We start from the raw sequence: 20325 nt of genomic DNA, 5'->3' as shown, positions 1-20325 counted from the left end.
CAGCAGAGAGATGCTAGGCATGGAAGGCCACGGGAAGTAAACAGTCTCCTCCATAGTCAGCTACTGCTGACAGTCTTCCCCACCCTTTCCTGAGACAGATACACCTGCTGAATCAATCACCCGGGTTTATTTGAGGGAAAGAGTCCAGGCTGTTCTTTTCAGTAGTACAAGGAATTTCCCCAGGATTCAAAGGAAGGTAATGCTAAGGTCTCACCCAGGCCCCACCAAACACTTCTCAGGTTAGCAAGTCTCATGCAGCGCTGCCCAAAGGACAGGTGGCAGGCCAGGCATTAGGGGAGAGCAGAACCAGGAGACAGTGGCCTTTCTGAGCCTTACACAAGGGCTCTCTGGGATGCCGCTCCTCTGGACTGCTTGTCTTCACAGAAAGCCAATGATGGTTTTCAGGGACTACAGCTGAGGAAGTGTAAATATTTACCATTTCTGTTGTTTAAAAGTAATAGGACATAAATGAGTCAAATAAGCATCACACTGACTTACATCTCCTTTTCTCACATAATCGGGGTTCTTATAAATATCCCGGGCGAGGCCAAAATCACAAATCTTCACCACGTTGTTCTCAGATAAAAGAATGTTTCTCGCTGCCAGGTCCCGATGAATGCACTATAATAAAACAGCTGCATAATCAATGCATTTCCTTAACCTAACCAACTAATTTCCTACACCTCTGCGTCATTAATCTTAATTTGGGAATCCATTTCCCATGCTGTGAAGGGAGCACCTCTCAGTGCACACTGCTACCATAAACACGAAGAGCCTCTCTACAAATACAGGTCCCCAAGCCCCTAAAGTCAAGACATGTTCTGAATCTCCTGGGCTACTATTTGATCAGTGAAGCTGGTTATCTCAGATTTATCAGTGGGCAAACTTTCCCCACAGCCTTTTATCCTGAGCTGCCAAGATGAGATCTTTCTTCAGCTGCAGTTTTGTGGGAGGGCCCCATACGGCTACATGAATAGTAGCTCTGCTATGAAGTCATGTGTTGCGATTTGGGCCAGATTTGAAAATGCGCCAGAGGGTACTGTGGAGAGCAGATGCCAGATTGGTCTAGTCTGACACCTGTGAGTTTTCCCCAGAATTCAGTTCTATCCACCAGGATCCACGACTCCTCATTCTCAAAACTCCTCATATCAGGGCAAATCAAGGTACTTGCAGTGGTGTTTGTTCTACATTTAAGAACACAGGTATCAGCAAATACTAGGAAAAATGAATTTACAGCAGAGGTGTGTGTCCAACCCTGGTCAAGAAGAAAAAACAGTGAACAGCAAGACTGACCTTTCTGGAAGACAGGAACTCCATGCCTCTGGCCACTTGAAAACTGTAAGAAATCAGATCTGCCATAGTGATGGGCTCCTTGTAGAAACCATCAGAATCTGGAAAGCATTAGAACCGTAACTGTTTGTAATGGCTCTTGTTATCCCACCAAATCCCAGTTTATTGGAACAATGTTAGCAAAACATAAAACACACCAACAAGTAGATCAGAGTTCATTTTTAAGAGTATTTGAGTTTCAACATGAACACCAGAGATTTTTTCCGGGCCTCCGGCCCATTTTATCCCAGCATGGGGGCAGGGGGATGATCCATTAGGATGAAAATGCCTGAGGGGAGAAAACGGCACAGTTCCCTGTCAAAATTAGTAACTCTGTAAATAATCTTAATTCAAATCTTATCTCCTCAGGACATTACCATTCGAGTCTCCCACGGATGTTTATTAGAGTGATAAATAAGAAAAAAATTTCAGAGATGCACAGTATGTTGTAAAAATATCTCAGCGCGTAGGACAGGAAGGAATTAATACCTACCCTCCTCTTCCTCAACATCACTCAGACTTTTATCTTCCTGAAACCCGGAGCTCGCAAAGCTCTCGCTGCTGGTGATACTGTCTAGTCTTGGTTTCTTGCCTTGTTCCAGGCCTGGCTCCATTTTTTCTTTCTTAGGCTCCATGTGTAATGCTGCATCCTTTGAAGAGACCGAAAAGGACCCAGGTAAAAAGGAGCTCCAGCACAGCGTGGGAAACCAGTCCCTCAACTGGCAATTGCCTGATGAGAAATGCTCTCATTTCACTTCTCAAAATGGATCGTGAACTAGCGCAGGGGCCCTACGGTGTCCAGGAGCCTGACTACCTCTGGGGTTGCAGAGTCTCTTGTGCTCTTGCCTGGGCTTCTAGACAGCATCTTAGATCAGATAAAAAAAAAAAAATTAATAGTGGTGGGTATTTCCTGAATGCTTGCTCTGTGTGAGCCGGTATATTAAAAGCTTTAGGTACATTTCTTGTTTAATGTTTCCAAAACAGGTTCAGAGAAGTAAAGTAATCAAATTCACACGCAGCTAATAAATAGCAAAGCTAGCCGGGTGCAGTGGCTCACGCCTGTAATCCCAGCACTTTGGGAGGCCGAGCCAGGCAGACTACCTGAGGTCGGGAGTTTGAGACCAGCCTGACCAATATGGAGAAACCCCGCCTCTACTAAAAATACAAAATTAGCTGGACATGGTGGTGCGTGCCTGTAATCCCAGCTACTCGGGAGGCTGAGGCAGGAGAATTGCTTGAACCCAGGAGGTGGAGGCTGCAGTGAGCCGAGATCACGCCATTGCACTCCAGCCTGGCCATGAGAGCAAAACCCCAGCTCAAAAAAAAAAAAAAAAAAAAAAAGCTTGAACCCAGGATTGGTCGGTGCCCACGTCTGTGCCCTTAACCACTCTTCCATGCCACACGCCATCTTGTGAAGGATGACATCACTGCGAGGAAAGGGTCCCCAGCATGCTTGGTGCTTCACTCTGTAACCCCTAGGAGGAGTTATAAGAGAAGGCTATAGTTACCAATTTCTCAGGTTTCCTTGGGGAGGGAGGGAACATGGACATTGCTTTTTTTCTCTTCCATTCAAAACAAAGATACGAGTTGATTCTAACAAGGGTAGTAATGGCCTTTCACCCTGCACTGCGCATTCAAGCCCCGGTTCATCTGGCTCTTCCATTAATCATGCGATCCTGGGCAAGTCACCTTACTTTTCTGAGTTTCATTATCCTCTTCTGAAAAGCTCTTTTATGCTATTATTTTATGATTCATAAGAAAGGAGTTGTCGGTTCTGGGTGTTCATGGGAAACCAGAAAAGATTTTTATTGCCTTTTGTAATTCATCTAGTAACTATGACACTCTAAAAACCTAGCACTTTCAGTGGCTTTATAATTAGACCATGTTCCTAGCTTAGATTCTGCTAGACAGCAATACTGAGGCAGAAGCAGAGAGGGACTGGGGTTCAGTGGTGTCCCTTGATCTATTTGCATGGTGTGGCAGTGCTAGGATTAATCCGCCTCCCCCCATCCTTCCTGGGCTTTTCTAGAAATGTCACAAAGCAAGAGCAATCCCTCCACTAGAGGGCACAGTGGGAGCAAGCAGAGCACAGGGAGAAAGCTTCAGGAAGGACAGCCCTAACCTAGTCTAAAAGCCAAAAGGGCCCCAATGTTCCCAGCCCCTGAAAAGGGACCTTCCGGGGTTGCAGAGGGAGGCAGGCCTCAGAGTAAAAACCCACTGCCATCGCAGGTAACCCACCTGAGGGCAGGTAAAGACTTTCACTATTTGTTATTGTGTTTCCACAATGCAGTTATACTGGATTCTGTTCATTTGGGGACTGGAATTTTATTTTTCACAAGATCTTTTGCCGGACAGAAGGCATCAGACAAAGCGCTGGCAATAGCGTGGGGAGAAAAAAGCTCCACAGCTCACTCAGGGCTCTGCATGTGCAAACTCTCCCTGGGCAGCCTTCGTCCCCAAGGCACCCAGAAGTCACAGCCTAGGCACGTCCCCAAGGACCAAAACTCAGGCTCTCTCACTCCCTTCCTGACTCCCAATCAATGGTATCTTCAGCTTTGCTTATCAGTACCACTTTGGTTAAATAAAGGTAATTTACTGAACTCTTGGGACTCTGGCAGAATATAGTGAATTTATTACAAACCATATTTAAGGATCCCAGTTATTTATTTGGAAAATGAAGTATTCCATTTGCAATTTAGCCTTTTGGTTTTGTCTTTCCTTTACCTTTATCTTCCAAATACGAAAGACAGCCATGGATTTTCCACAAAAACACTAAGCTCCACCAAGTTTCACAGGGAGGCAAATCATTAAATATAGCCAGAGAAGGAAGCAAACTCTTCAAAACAAAGGACGCACAAACCCAAACGCTCCATCCTGCCCAGGTCCCTAGGGTATTCTGCTGGCTTAGCGCTTCCTCAAGTCAGTCCAAAATTTCAGGACTAAGGGGAATTTGTACTGCCCTCAGCCCAAGGCACCACTTTCCACTTTTTCTTATACTTTTTTCACCTTATTTAGTGTGGTGCACAGAAAAGGCAGTGGAGGAGGAGTCAAGGGAGCTGAGTTCTTTCTCCTTCTGACTTCACCTCATGGTAGATGTGAGTCCTTAAGCCAATCACTTGACTTCTCTGAGCATATCTACAGCCTGCGAGTATGAAACAACTGATCACAAAGATCCCTTTCAGCTTCAAGATTCTAATTCTTAGGCCGGGCACGGTGGCTCACACCTGTAATCCCAGCATTTTGCGAGGCTGAGGTAGGTGGATCACCTGAGGTCAGGAGTTTGACCAGCTTGGCCAACATGTGAAACTCTGTCTCTACCAAAATATTCAAAAATTAGCTGGGCACTGTGGCAGGCTCCTGGAATCCCAGCTACTCGGGAGGGTAGAGGGAGGAGGATCACTTGAACCCGGGAAACGGAGGTTGTAGTGAGCTGAGATTGCACACTGCACTCCAGCCTGGTGACAGAGAGAGGCTCTGTCTCAAAAAAAAAAAAAAAGGGTTCTAATTATTAGAGGACCTGACTTAAACCTGGGGAAAATGATGTTCTTGTATATATTGCCTGTCTGGTAGAACACCTCTGTCTTTGATTAGATCAAAGTTTGAGGGATGAGAGAATTGGCCAGCTGTCCAGTGGTTCTTATTTGTGTGTGAAGATTCTTGCCCACATTATAAAAATGGGCATCATTCTTGGATTTCAGACATTTTATCCACCATGTAGATCAGTGGCACGAAGTTGGACTCACCCAATTTTTCTATCTTAGTAGGTCAATGATGTTGATGATGATAATGACAGTGGTGGTGACGGTGATGATTAACATTTATTGGTGGCCAGGCGCGGTGGCTCAAGCCTGTAATCCCAGCACTCTGGGAGGCCGAGATGGGTGGATCACGAGGTCAGGAGATCGAGACCATCCTGGCTAACACGGTGAAACCCCATCTCTACTAAAAAATACAAAAAACTAGCCGGGTGAGGTGGCGGGCACCTGTAGTCCCAGCTACTCAGGAGGCTGAGGCAGGAGAATGGCGTGAACCCGGGAGGCAGAGCTTGCAGTGAGCTGAGATCTGGCCACTGCACTCCAGCCTGGGCAATAGAGCGAGACTCCGTCTCAAAAAAAAAAAAAAAAAAAAAAAAATTTATTGAATGTTTACCTGAGAGATTTTTATTCTCCCAATAATCCCATCAGCTGGATTCTATTATAAGCTTCATTTTAATAAATGAGGAAACTGAAACAGACAGGTTGAGTAATCTGCGTTCCCAGATTTCATGAGAGGTAGAGACAGGATTTGAATCCAGGAAGTTTGACTCCAGAGTCTCAGTGCTTAACCACCACACTACATGAGTTCATCACCAGTGTTGCTGATTACTGGTTAATAATGTTGAATCACTGTCCTTTGGACTTCTTCAGCTCAGAGAAGGACACAGTATTGGTGCCATACGTCACACTGGCAAAGTTTTAGTAAATTATTTCTCTTCCATTCAATAATCTTTTTTTTTTTTTTTTTTTGAGATGGAGTCTCACTCTGTTGCCCAGGCTGGAGTGCAGTGACGTGATCTCGGCTCACTGCAACCTCTGCCTCCCAGGCTCAAGCGATTCTCCTGCCTCAGCCTCCCTAGTAGCTGGGATTACAGGCGCGGGCCACTACACCCAGCTAATTTTTGTACTAAAAGTACAAAATTAGAGACGGATTTTCACCACGTTGGCCAGGCTGGTTTCGATCTCCTGACCTCACAAGATCCACCCGACTCGGCCTCCAAAGTTCTGGGATTACAGGCGTGAGCCACCGGGCACGGCCCAATAATGTCTTTTAAACCTTGTTTGCCCTTAGGTCTTGAGTCCACATGTTCCTTTTACTACACAGCTTTTATTTAGTGATAAGGCTGGTTCAGAGTATATGTAGGGATGACATGGGTAGTGAGGGTGTCAGGAAGTGGGAGAAAGGGCAGTAGAAAGGAAAGATAATGCTTTCTGTCCCTAGCCCCATCATTGGTCTACTGCTGATTGTACAAGTCACTCAGTTGATTTAGCCTTAGTCAAAATCTAACCTAATAAATGGAGACAATTATATTAACTATTATTTTCCTTAAAGAAATAAGTGACTTGTGTATGTCTGCATGTATATACACATGCATACATATATAGGAAGAGAAAGACAGAAAGTTATTGATAGATATTTAGATAGGTGGCTAGTAGATTTACTCTCAAATTATGGCTGCATACACACAAAGGGATCAAATGATTCTCTGTGCTATCCACACTAGAGTGTAACAGATTATCGGGGGGAAAACAACATGAAAAAAGGAGAAGCAGCAGAGATTGAGTTTTAAGCTTAATCATTAACAGAACAATACAGGTTTCTCTTGCTTTATGTTGCTACAGACTAAATGAAAACTCATTGCTATCTTTAAAATACTCCAACTTTTAAAATCCTTACCTTGTTGAGAAAAAATAAGTCACGTTTGCTCTTGAGGTAGTTGGATAGATTTCCATATTTGCAGTATTCAACAATCACCATCAGAGGCCCTGCAGCCAAAACAGCACATGCTCATGCTCAGCCACACCAAGCCAGTCAGCCATTTGCCAGCCTTCAGCCTGCCTGAGAAACCTCAAATCAACCAGCCTTTGTATTAGTGGGGCCGAGGGATGCGATTTAAGGATGAGAGGCCCATGAATACGGTGACTTTTTCAGTTTAACCTAAGGCGGCGTTTAAAGAACACAATTGAAACAGAAGAAAAAAAAAATGGAGGTGGGGGGCAGTGCAGAAGCATTAGAGAGAAAGGATTAGAAGAAGAAGGACAGAAATACCTTTGAGGAGGGGAGAGGCAAAAGCCAGCCTCTCTGCCTCTTAACCAGACCCTTGCAAGTAGAGGGGCTTCTGGTTACTGTCACACCAGTCCTGCGACTATTAAGCAGCTCCTCTCTCCCTCCCAGGGCAGAGACCGCTACCTGGCCGTCTCTCCCCAGCATTGTCTGCGCAATTTGCCTTGGGGCTTGCCAGAGTATCTAAAGCAGGAGTCGGCAAACTCTTCTTGTAAAGGTCCAGCTAGTAAACATTTCAGGCTTTGCAGACCAAGGAGCTACTACTACTCAGTTCTGCCCTTGTAGCCTGGAAACAACCAAACAAGTATAACTGTGCTCCAAGAAAACTGTGAACACAGAAATTTGAATTTCATACAATTTCATGTCATGAAATAGTATTTTCATTTTTTATTTTTTTCCCCCAACTATTGAAAAAGGTCAAACCATTTTAAGCTCACAGGCTGACCTTGGTTTGTCAATCCGACCCCGGTCTGAAGGAAGCAAGAGGGTTGGGAAGGAAGTCCAGCTGCACTGTGGCGCCCATGTGGTGCTCTGAAGGCCTCCTCTCTCCTGCCCTGCGTTTCCACTGCATGCTTGGGCTGGGCACGCAACCCACAAAGCAAGGACCACTTCCGGGTCAAAGGGGAGTGACCCTGGAGCTGCTTCAGCCGCCGCTGCCCAGGGCATGCCGGGAGCCCAAAAGCCGCTAGTTCTTTTTTTGTCTTGCAGAAGTTGGGCTGGTCCTGGTGGAGTGGTTTTCTCTTACTATGAGGACACGCTAGAAATCCTGATAGCATCTCATCTTTCCCCTAGGTTCCCGAACGGGAAGTTGCTTCCAGAGTTTTGTATCTCCCCTCTATGGCGGCGGATGCCGCAGAGCTCGACTCCTGCCTGGGGTCCGGCCAACCTCCTCAGAGCGGCTTCCATGCTGGCGCCCGGCTGCAGGGAGCTGACGGCCGCACGTGAGGGTAGGCTGTCTCATTATCCCTCGTCAGTTTCACAGATGCAGTTGAGGCAAACAGAATGAGGGTGCCACAACAAAGAACTTGAGAAAATGTTACCGAGGATGACGGAGAAGCAGGCGGAGCCCTGGCCAGGTCCCTCCGACTCTTTCTGGCCTCGCCGGCCTTTAGCGCCTCTCTAACCACCTCCGCCCCTGGCAGATAGATCTTCCCCAGCTACCCTTCATCCCTGCTACCTCTTTTGAGAGCTGGAGAAAACATCGGCATGCACAGCTCCTTTGCACCTTGCTGGCGCAAACAGGGATCACACATCTACTCTCAAGCTCGAACCCTGCCATACGGAAAGAAAGATCTGCGACAACATGCTGGAGCTGTTCATCATAAAGCACAGCTCTGTCCCTGGCCCCTTGGGTAAGTAAGGTCTGTCTGCGTGGTGGATCTGGAGGGAAGGGCCCCACATCACCTCCTCCCGGGACCCTACCAGTAGTGATTCATTCATTCCTTTAGGTGAAGCTTCAAGGCATATGCAACCTTCTACCTTTTACCTTGGCTCTGACCACACTTCTTCAAACCCATCCTGAGAGAAAAGTGCCCTCTGCTTGGCCTAGAGCCTGTGGAAGGAGATCTAAAAGGGAGTCCTCTTCCGAATCTTTAACTGCATAGGGAAGGCATTTAGGGGAGCACCCTTCTGTAGATGCACAAGTTGTTTCTTCGGGAGCTATGAGGTAGGCCATTTTTCCGGAGGCGAGGAGGCACAACGCCAGGGAGAAGGAGCTTTAAGGCAGAGAACTGTTCTCCCAGCCTGTGCAGGGGGAGATGGAGCCGGCCCTCCCCTCTCCATTACCTCCTTGCTTGGTGCAGGCTCCCAGCAGGTTAACCACGTTCAGATGGTGGCCAATGTGGGTCAAGATTTTGAGCTCAGTCATCAGAGCTTTGTACTCGCTGGCCGTGGCCCCCTCTGTGTGAGAAGCAAGGAAGAGTCAGGGCGACAGGACAATGGGGCTCCTTCCGCCGGAGGCGGCATTCTTGCCCTCCTTGTTTGTCAATGCTCAGCCGGTTGCTTCACTAACTTCCCCACATTCTGCAGAAAGGCCAAGTCTCCAGACTGTTTTCATTACTCCCACCCTCCTGAGCCAACATCCTTTTGATTACAGTAAGGCCCAGCACAGTAGTGGGGTTAGTCACTGGACATTTCCTCTTGGTGGACCTAGTTCTGTTCAGCAATGCGCTGACTCAGAACTGGGCACCTCGTGAAAGTGCCTTCCAAAGGCTTCCCTTCTGTCAGAACCAGGTGCAGCAAGAACCCACCAGGCAGGGAGTACACTTCCACCTCCTCTCTTCTCACCTTCTCCCTTTGGAGAGTCACAGAGAAGGAGCACAAGGGGCCTGCCAGGGCAGAATGGCTACTTTTGTAAACATCTTTGCAATGTGTTATTTTCTCCCTATAACCCTTTCCTCTCTGGAGTTCACAGGGTTATCTTGGGTTGTGAGGATCCATAGCATCTGACTTCAACTTCAATCTCAGAGATAAGCATTATCAGTCCAAGAATTAGCAGAGTCTAAAGCCTAAATTGAGTTTGTTCTGTTTGTTCTTATTAGTTAATTTGCAAGGCATTTAAACATTTTAAATTATTTTTAGAAATATAAAAATCAAATAATCTTGCTGTAAAATATATTTCAACAATATAAGTCAAAATAAAAAGATATGGAGTAAAATGATTTAGATAAAAAGTGAAAGCCACTCCAACCCACTTGCCTTCTTAGAAGCAGCCACTGTTAATAGTTTGGTGTTCAGACCTTTTTCTATGCATTTATAAATATATATATTCAATCAGAGGTCCTATATATATATATATGAGATCATATATATATATATATAGTCCATTTTTAAAAATCTGTTTCCTCCCTTTTAATAAATCAGAGACTTTTTCTGTTCTTTTTATTTATTTCTATTTTTTATTTTTATTTTTTTTGAGACAGAGTCTCGCTCTGTCGCCCAGGCTGGAGTGCAGTGGTGCCATTTCAGCTCACTGCAACCTCCGCCTCCTGGGTTCAAGCGATTCTCATGCCTCAGCCTCCCAAGTAGCTGGGATTACAGGTGTGTGCCACCATGCCTGGCTAATTTTTGTATTTTTAGTAGAGACAGGTTTCACCATGCTTCTGACTTCAGGTGATTCACCCGCCTGGGCCTCTCAAAGTGCTGAGATTACAGGTGTGAGACACCATGCTCAGCAGGTTAATCACATTAATGGTGGCCACTGTGGGCCCATTCTTTTTAATTGATTAATGGTGTCCCTGACATTTAGAGTGTCTGTAGTCTTTTTGCTATTACAATTAATACTGTGATAGTCTGTGTGTAATCTCCGTGCACACATGTAAGTGTTTCTGAAGGACAGTGTCCTGGAAGTGGGTTAGAGGTATGTGCATTTAACATTGTGGTAGATACCAACATGGTATTTCATAAGCACAAATCGTTTTTAATAATAACCAGATAAACTCCAAAGCCTGCGCATGGGGTTAGGGCTGGTTTACAGTAGATGCTCAACAAATAGTTTGGAATAAATAAACACAATTACTCTTCTTATTTCAGGCATGAGTGTAAGGCCCAAAAAGATTAATATTTTTGCTCAAGGACACTTTGAAAGAGCTTTTGACTCATGGCCTTTGTTTCACTTTATGCTTTTTTTGTTTTTTTTCTTTTTTTTGAGACAGAGTCTCGCTCCATCACCCAGGCTGGAGTACGGTGGCGTGATCTCGGCTTATTGCAACCTCCAACCCCTGGGTTCAAGTGATTCTCCTGCCTCAGCCTCTCAAGTAGCTGTGACTACAGGCACCCGCCACCACACCCGGCTAATTTCTGTATTTTTTTAGTAGAGACAGGATTTTGCCATGGGCTGGTCTTGAATGCCTGACCTCGTGATCCACCCTCCTCGGCTTCCCAAAGTGCTGGGGTTACAGGCATGAGCCACCATGCCGGGCCATGCCTTTTTTATATCTCCCAGAAACAGATGGCCAATTAATTTAAGCAAGAAAGCTGAATGAAATTTTTTTTAAGGAATTTTATAGAGTGGGTGATTTGGCAGTCTTTTACAATCAATGCTGATGGCTTAAAAAAAAAAAAAGAAATAGGCATTTATGAAGACACGACACATGCACTCTGTATTACATAGAAGAGATTCTCGGGGGAGGGGGGAGGAGGGAGGGATTGCATTGGGGAGTTATACATGATATAAACGTTATGCACATGTACCCTAGAACTTAAAGTATAATAAAAAAATAAAAAATAAATAAATAAAAAAAAAAAAAGAAGAGATTCTCTGAGCCTTTAAAAAAAAAATCTGAGCTGCAGTGGCTCACGTCTGTAATCCCAGCACTTTGGAAGGCTGAGACAGGAAGATTGCTTGAGCCCAGGAGTTTGAGACCAGCCTGGGTAAGATGGGGAGACTGTCTCTACAAAAAAGTTTTCTTTTAATTAGCTAGGTATGATGGTGTGAACCTGTAGTCCCAGCTACTTGAGAAGCTGAGGTGGGAGGACTGCTTGAGCCTGAGGAGCAGAGGCTGCAGTGAACTATGATGATGCTACTGCACTCCAACCTGGGTGACAGAGTAAAACCCTGTCTCTTAGGAAAAAAAAAAATCTCAAGTTAGAATCTTCTTTCAAACTCATTCGTCTCCCTATAACCCTTTCCTCTTTGGAGGAAAAAAACCAGGCTCTGGTTCAGCTTGCTGTATTTATAGGCAGGGCCACAGGTGTTATCTTGGACCCCCAACAGACTAGTGTGACCATCAGAGCTGCCTCTCCTAGAGGACAATTTGTGGCAGCAAGAAGGGAAATGGGACTAGCTGAGGAAACAGTTGCTTCCAGATTTAGTTTCCACCTATCTCTAGGTTGGATACTGGATTGCCTCCATAAACCGGGCCAGGATCATTTTCAGGGTTTTGGAGCAGTGGGCCAATTCCAGAAGGCCAGACCTCTGCAGCCCCTCTTTTGTGGCAGACTGGTGTGGAGGAAAGAGCACTGCATTCAAAGCTGGAAGACTTTCGCACACAAACCCTGACTTACACTGAGCAGCTGTGTGGCCTTGCAGAGGTTATTTAACCTTTCTTGGCCATGTTTCCTCATCTGCAAACAGGATAATAATGTCTACCTCACAAAGCTGTTGAAAGGAAATAAGAAAAATGGCCGTTTCATATGGTTCAGCCTAATATGAAAATCATCTAGTCTGGTGCTTTCTAGTTGACGCCTCTTCTCTTCAGAATCTGGGGTTCTGGAGGGGAGGGTGCTAGCATGCCTCTATTTTGACAGAAATACCTGCCATCGTCTGGGAAGTCTACTCCAAACAAAAGTTCTGACTTGTGGATGCCAAACTCCTTCCCAGACTACTTTCAGAGTAGAACTGGCAGGTTCTTTGTAGAGTTTTATTAGTTTTTTCTTGAGGAGTACAGCCTTTTGAAGTTGAAAATATATTTACATGGGCCTTTTGAAATGATGGAGTTATTGCTAGAAGATTAAGAACTTTGAAGTCTCTCTAAGCAAACAGCCCTTTCTCCTGGAGCCTGTACCAGGTACCTGAGTAGTTGGACTCACAGCTTGCTGGGCTTCAAAATCTCCCAGCAATATCCTGGAGACTTTGGAAAGTTAAAAGCTGCTTTTTGAGTTTTCAGTTCTGTTGAATTGAAGCATCATACAATTCCATTACAGATGAGGAAATGCAGTATTTTCTACACTGTAAAGGACCTGTGCGTCTTTGAGACATTTGGTTTACACAGCTTTCACTGATTTTCATTTTCAATCTGTCTTTGGTGTTGGGCATAAGTCACTGTGTGATTTGGTTCTACCTCCCAGTGCTTCACAGAGTAGTAGTATGTTTCAACATTAGAAAGATAATTCAGTTTTTCAAATTGCTAAAGAGGAAATGTTTTATGGCTGAGGTTGTTAGTATAAAATAGTTTAGAGTTCTGATCAACTCAATTGTTCTAGCTTTGTAGTTTTACTTTATAGTCAGGTCAAGCCCAAGCAAAGCCATTGGGATTTAGGATGTGCTGCTAAGTTTCCATTACAGCATCACAGTGGATCATGCCAGAATTTGAACCTGCAGTTACAATGGGCTTAAGTCCCTTGTCTATAGTCTGTGATGTGAGAAGAGAAAGACCTTTGAGGTGACAGAGATCATTTTCCTGTGGACTGTGCTGGATTGTTCCATTTACAAGGTTTATTCTGAGCTCGTGCTGGCCTAATCTAAAACTCATGAGCAAAGAGGCCTCTAGCAGTAGAAGAAAATTATGTGGCCGGGGCAGAAAAAGCTTGTGTCTGTTCCCAGGCTATATCTAACTTGTACCAACATTTAGGAAATGCAAAATGGTGATGCGTCAGTTGAAAGCCAAACTACAGCATACATACCTTTCAGCATTTTCACAGCCACAGTCCGGCATGTAGGTGATTTCTTAATGCCAAATGCTGATGCTTGAACCACTTTTCCAAAAGCCCCTCTTCCAAGTGATTTGCCTACAATGAAGAGAAGACAGTGGTTTGTTTGCCAAGGCAATAGGGTGAATTTAAGTCTTTTTCAGGAAGGAAATGCCTTTTCCTATGTGTGCATGTGAGGCATGGAATCTCCAGTGAACTGACCCTAAAAGAGACAAAGTAAGGGACTTGTTTCTGGAGCCTCTTCCTTTCAACTCTTAACTCTGTTCCTGAGGCCCCACATCCTTCAGAGATAGAGTAAGTCCCTAGAAGGCATTCAGTGAAGGGAGATGTCCAGTTTCCTTTCCACAAGGTCCTCGCATAGGAGAGATGGGACCAAGTCCCGTGTGGTTTCTTCCATTGTTTAATAACATTATGACCAAGAAGACTTCCCTGTGTGGAACCTAAGCTCTTTTTCTTGCCATTTGCAGTCATTTTCTCTCATCTGTTTTCAGCAAAAAGGGAGAAATAGAAAATGGTGATTACTACTGTGGATAATAATAAAGCTCATAACTTTCAAATAATCACTAAGTCATTTCTCTGACTTCCCTACCAGGCAGAATATTCCCAGTCTTTCTAATGTGCCTTATATGAATATCACAAATCCTCATGGTTCAGCACAAGAGCCTGGTCAACCGCTGGTAGAGATTGGTTTCAACCCCAGAGAGGTAGTTGCTAAATGCAATAACCAAGCAAGGTTTCTTCCATAGTCTCCATAATGCTATGCTATAATGACTGTTAATATGTTTCCTTCCCTATCCTAGAATGAGCCCCCCTGAGTAAAGCAGGGCAAGGACCGTGTCTGAATCTTCCTGGAACCTGCTTGGTGCCTGGTGCTATCTGTTATTACCGTATATTGCTGCCCAATGGGGAGTAGTGTTCAGGAATTTGTGGGATGCCCAAAGCGAGTCTCCTAGTCATAGGTAACTAGAGGGGCCCGTGGGATGGAGACCCTGAGATTGATGCCCTTTGGGGAGGGCACTCCCTGGAGTACCTAAGCTACCTTTTATATCAGGGAACTTCCTTTTGTACATCAGGAAACAGCTCAGTAGAACCCAGAGAAATGGTACCCCTCCAGCATGATATGCTCAGAGAAGAGTAAGTGAAATCAGTCACTCTTGTTTTGGCTCTTCTTGGGGGAAGGGGAAATGACAGAATACCACGGGTTGGTTAAAACTATTATAAATCCTGGCAGTTAGACTGTTAATTTAACACCACCCCTCCTTTCCCAACCAAGTGCTCTTTCTTAGACCTGTCTGATAATGTGCCTTCAGTTAATTAATCTTCTTTCCTCCCTTCCCTCCTCATACTCCGCTTCCTTTCTCCAAAGGACATTTTTGTTTGTTTGTTTGTTTGTTTGTTTCTTGTAGTTTGTAATGAAGCTTTGCTTCTTCCTCATCATATTAGAACCTTTCTACTTTTATGCCCAACTACTGAGTGACAAAAATGTCTTTACCTTGCTCTGCTTAATGTCTTCTACTACCCACCACCCCAGGTGTCCAGTTAGGATGTATGAAAATTTCAGTTATACCAGTGTCATCATTAGGGCCTCTGTGTGGCTGTCTGCAGGGACATGCTCTGCATTCGGAGGGAACACTAGAGAGATGACACGTTTCTCTTTTTGTGAAACATGTCCTGTGGTGATTACTAAATGACATTCCTCCCAGAGCATGCACCATGGGCAGAGCTACATTACAGCCTCTGCTTCCTTCTTCGTGTAAAATTGTCCAAGAAATAGACCAGGATGGGGATCCTTGAGTGGAAATAAAAGAGCCTCCAGTGGATCCTGAAAGTGCTACATCTGAAAATCAGGTGTGGGAACAGCGCTGGCAGATGCCTTCTCTATACTAGTAAAAACTGGTGCATTTTGGTTGGAGGTTTATTCCTTGTTTTATTTGGAATAAAAGATCAATGTTTTTCTTCCACAGTGCCTTCTGCCATCTAAAAAGAAAAGTGTCCTGAGCCTGATAAATATCCGGATCTTTTCTCCTCACACTCCTAAGACTCTTGCATGTTTGGGGTAGGTGGCATCCTTTGCACTTTCCATAGTTTCAGCCCCCACATCCCGTCACAACACACTTTGTTTTAACAAGTGTTTGGGACTTTGCTTCTTATCAGTGAGAATAAACTGGCTCTCATTTAGCTTCCTTCAGTCTTTTCATTTATTCTCTTGGAAGCCAGTGACTGCTCCCTCGTAAAACAGCATGAAGCTGTTATGGGCTCCTTAGTCATCTGATGTGTTGGAATCCTTCTGCAGACCCGTGGTTCCAGTTTCAGGGGAGCCCAGTTGCATCAGACTTGACCTCACCTGATCCTTCTTTTCCCTTAAAATTCTCCTGTGTGTCCTGGAATGCCACTGACTAGCTCGGAAGTGTGCTAGGTCATTCCCATACAATGCAAGGATATTGGAAGCTCCTCCAAGAATGTTTTGGACTGGCCAGGAGCCCTGGACACTCTGGGGAGAGTGCATGGCAGCATGGGCTGGGCTGTCACTGGTATTCAGGGCTGGTCTTACAAGAGGCAGCACCAGCCCAGGCACCGTTCGCTTGCCAAACTCCAGACTCCCTGTATGGTTAGCTATATTAGGTAATTCTGACTTTTGATTATTTTCCAATAGAAAGATGCAATGTTGAACATTCTTCTTTTTTTTTTTTTTTTTGAAAATGGACTCTCACTCTGTCTCCCAGGCCAGAGTGCCGTGGCATGATCTTGGCTCACTGCAACCTCCACCTCCTGGGTTCAAATGATTCTCCTGGCCCAGCCTCCTGAGTAGCTGGGACTGCAGGCACCTGCCATCACACCTGGCTCATTTTTGTATTTTTAGTAGAGACATGGTTTCACCATGTTGGCCAGGGTGGTCTCAAACTCCTGACCTCAGGTGATCCACCTGCCTCAGCCTCCCAAAATGCAGGGATTACAAGCGTGAGCCACCAACCGGCCTATTCTAACTTTAATAAATTTATAGGAGCTGAATTCTCTCCTAAGTTCTGTGATAAATTTATAGAAGCTGAATTCCCTCCCATGGGTTAGTGAGGAATCATTTTTTTTTAGAGGTTCCTTTTGTTCTTGGATTTCAGGAATTTTAGTGGTAGCAACACCTTTGACCCAAGCTCCAACTGCATCCATCTATCAGGTACTATAAATTCCAACCCCACTCACTAGGGCTGCTGATAGCAACCAACGCAGTAGATACAGCTGAAACCAGATATAACCTTGTGTATTTCTCTACATTTACAACACCAGTATAACTGCCAGTTAAAACAGCCTTTTCTCTCTATCTGGACATAATCTGGGTTATTCTCAGTTGCTAGACATTACTTCAAATTACTTTGTCATTTATTTGGCTTAAGAAATAAACAAGTCTTGGGCCTCCTTGCTCCCACTGTAATCAATCAGAGGAGTGTACCTCCGGGCCTTGCAGCCACACTCTGCATTGAAAGACAAAGTTAGCAGACTTGACACACTTTCTCTCACCCATCAGAGACACTCAAATGGACATTAGCCAAATCCTAGCATGTGGCAACTCTGGAAAGGAAAAGAGCAATAAGAATGATCTTTAACAAGGAGACTGAAAATCATAATCCTGAAATGGGATTATTTAAACCCACAGAGCCCCAGGGGAATTCTGGCAGCGGATTAGCAATCTGTGATGTGGTGTGGATTGCAATGATACTAGGAAGGAATGAAGCAATGGGACAGAAAGCTCGTGTGTCCTATACTGGAAGAAGCACGTTTGATTATGACTAATAACTCTGGAAAGCAATGTGGGCTGAGAATGGCTCGTGATTGTGGGAAAATTATCCCATATTTCCTGCCGAGGTCACCGAGGGGCTGGGCTAGCTGCCATATAATTTACACTTGCAGAAGGAACTCATCCAGTGTGCCACCTGCCCTTAACTACTCTAATGTAGTTGATTTTTTTCTCCTGTCCATAGCCATTGCTGGCTCTCTCCTGTCTCTCCAGCTTTTAACTGATTTCCAAGTTTCCTCCCCAAGCCAAATAGAACATGCTCCTGAGGCCAGTCCTTTCTCAATGTAAGCAGAATAATTTCAAAGCCCAAGAGAAAAACAAAAGTCATTTTCCCCCCTCTCTGCCCCCTACATCCCTCACCCCAGTATCATTTGCTTATAAGGAGAGGGGCGATACTGTTGAATTTGGAACAACAGGCTCTCCACACTGAGAGTGACAAGCTCCAAGAATACTGGATCCACAATCTGTTTTCCTAGTTTCAACTACTAATGACTCTGGCATACACAGGAGTGAGTGGAAAACTTTCAGAAGCCACAGTCCAAACATTTTGGGTAGGAGTAATTGAGGTTTCAATTGTTTTGTAGCACCAGAGGCTGGAGATTAATGGGCTTTGTGACGTCTGAGCTGGAGGAACTGGAAGGTAGGCTGCGGGAAAGCACATTTGCCTGCTGTTTATAGCATCTGCGCTACCTGGAAAACAACAGTCTTTGCTCTTCAAAAGTGAAACTTAAATGACTCCTCTAGGGCTTTCTACTCGGTCTGGACGTTCCCAGGAAAATCCAAGTATGTAATTTGTGAATTTGTGCAGAGGGTTTTTTTGATCCATGGCCTTGAAGAGCACCAACTCTTTCACCAAATGTTTGATTTCACTGTTCCTTGCCACCCTCAATTACGTTCTGGATCACATATTTCTAATCCCCCAACAGTTTCATTATGTAAGAGTATGTGTACTTCTAAGCCTCCTGTTGGAACACCCCTCTCCCCGTGCCTTCACTTACCACTTTTGTGCCTATCTCCAGACTGAGCCTTTGAGGGGACAGATGCACGCACCTTTGCATCTCCAGGGCTTAGACCAGTATCTGCTGCTCAGAGAAGGTGCCTAATAACTGTTGAATGAACACACAGGTGCTGCCTGTCACCTTGTACTGTTATCTGAGCATTGCTTTGGAATTATTTACTTTTGTGTCCATCTCCCTTGATAGTCTGTGAGCAGCTGGAGGGTAGAATCCCAGGTCTGGTTTACTTTTGCATCTCTCAAAGCACAGTGATTTTAATGTAATATGTGCTCAGTATAGGTTTATAAATCTGTTGAACAAGTATCTTACCCAGTTTAAGTCTCTCCCGGGCAAACTCCCACTTGCTGGCATCATAAGGGAGCCGCTCACACTGCTCATCCAGGGGAACTTCATCGGGGTCCATTATGATTGATAGGTAGTCAGTCTTTATTTCAGAAGACTGAGAAATAAAGAGATCTCAAAGTCATTAAGAAGAAAACAACTTTACGAATCCTGGATATTCAGTTAACATCCACTGTTTTATTTGGGATCATTTGGTTGAAACTGTGTGGCCAGGTACAGAAAGTACTTCTCCACATTCACATACACTCATCACACTTGAGTGTGCAATTTCTATTAAACAACTCCTTACTATTCCCACACTACATTTCTGTAATGTGAGCTCTACCATCCCGTCTTGGATAACGTGCTCAAATTCTCCAGTGACCTTATGTGTTGTACTTGATCTTAAACAATTATATGATGGTCTTGCTAAAAAATGCAAAGCATTTTTATAAAGTCATTCCAAACAATGACTAAAAATAACTTTCCATGGCCATCTTGTATAAGCAGGAATATACATTACAGATGGGCCAACAGTCGGGTGCATTGTGGCTTTTCTACATATATAGGAAGGCAAGAAGTGGCAAAGTAAACCCAGGATCCCTGGGGCACTGAAAGGTACATTTCTTATGAAGTGTTTAAACTTTCAGAACGCCTGACCTCTCAGTTGCTTCAGCTATCTGGAAAGGTTGTAGCTGAATCCCTAGTGAGATCAGAGTAAGGTTTACCTTCTGTAAGAAATGGAAGTTGAGGCCGTATGTGGTGGCCTGAAATCCCAGCACTTTAAGAGGCTGAGGTGGGTGGATCACCTGAGGTTAGGAGTTCTAGACCAGCCTGGCCAACATGATGAAACCCCGTCGCTACTAAAAATACAAAAATTAGCCGGGTGTGGTGGTACATGCCTGTAGTCCCAGCTACTTGGGAGGCTGAGGCAGGAGAACTGCTTGAACCCAGGAGGCAGAGGTTGCAGTGAGCCGAGATGGTGCCACTGCACTCCAGCCTGGGTGACAGAGCGAGACTCTGTCTTAAAAAAAAAAAAAGGATTATTTCAAAGATCAAGGAGTAAATATGGTATAAGACTTATACACAAGCCACACTCTGAGTCCCTTTGTCCATTGGTAGGATGTTAGGTGAGTAAGGCAGACATCTGCCTTGAAGTGCTTTTTTATCTTGGTAATGCAAATCAAGCCCAGAAAATACCCTTTATTTCAGATCATAGATAAGTGGATTTACATTTAATATTTTAGATTTGTATCAATGGGGGTATTTCCTGTGAATGGGCAAATTTCTAGAATTGATGACTGCATTTCTGTGGACAGACTCTTGGGTAGGATGGAAAGGAAGTATGTTTTCCCATATAACTCTTGGCCAGAAGTTATGTAAACTTCATTTAAATGAGTTTTGAGGCCCTTCCTTTTGGTGCTTTTCCCTAAACAGGATCAGAGTTGGAATGGAGAAGACAACCTCTCCATACACACCATTTCACACTCGCCCGCATTCTTCAGCCCTTACTCACTCTGTTCTGGGCTGTCACAGCTCACCTCATCCATCACTCGCAATCGTTCTCCTTCTCACAAAAATTATCACTAAAATGTGTGACAAATAGCTCAAAGCAGAAAGGTTTGCTTGGCCTCCGTAAAGGATGAGAAGCAAAAAACGATATGGAACACGTTTGTCACGAAC

The 20325-nt window shown here is 44.6% G+C and overlaps 1 protein-coding gene across 1 annotated transcript in view; it reads right to left on the bottom strand.

The window, feature by feature from the left end:
* FLT1 (fms related receptor tyrosine kinase 1) overlaps positions 1 to 20325 on the bottom strand; it is a 191338-nt gene that overhangs the window by 21216 nt on the left and 149797 nt on the right. The window contains exons 17-24 of the mRNA XM_033236422.1: positions 19960 to 19962; positions 18631 to 18760; positions 13492 to 13596; positions 8935 to 9048; positions 6763 to 6851; positions 1823 to 1979; positions 1294 to 1391; positions 499 to 621 (exon numbers count right to left, since the gene is read on the bottom strand). Coding sequence (XP_033092313.1) covers positions 499 to 621; positions 1294 to 1391; positions 1823 to 1979; positions 6763 to 6851; positions 8935 to 9048; positions 13492 to 13596; positions 18631 to 18760; positions 19960 to 19962 — 819 coding nt within the window. The remainder of the gene's footprint in view (positions 1 to 498; positions 622 to 1293; positions 1392 to 1822; positions 1980 to 6762; positions 6852 to 8934; positions 9049 to 13491; positions 13597 to 18630; positions 18761 to 19959; positions 19963 to 20325) is intronic.

This window comes from Trachypithecus francoisi, unplaced genomic scaffold (genome assembly GCF_009764315.1).
Source record: "Trachypithecus francoisi isolate TF-2019V2 unplaced genomic scaffold, Tfra_2.0 Contig01461, whole genome shotgun sequence".
NCBI classification, from domain to species: Eukaryota; Metazoa; Chordata; class Mammalia; order Primates; family Cercopithecidae; genus Trachypithecus; species Trachypithecus francoisi.
This window is presented reverse-complemented; position numbering and strand designations above follow the sequence as displayed.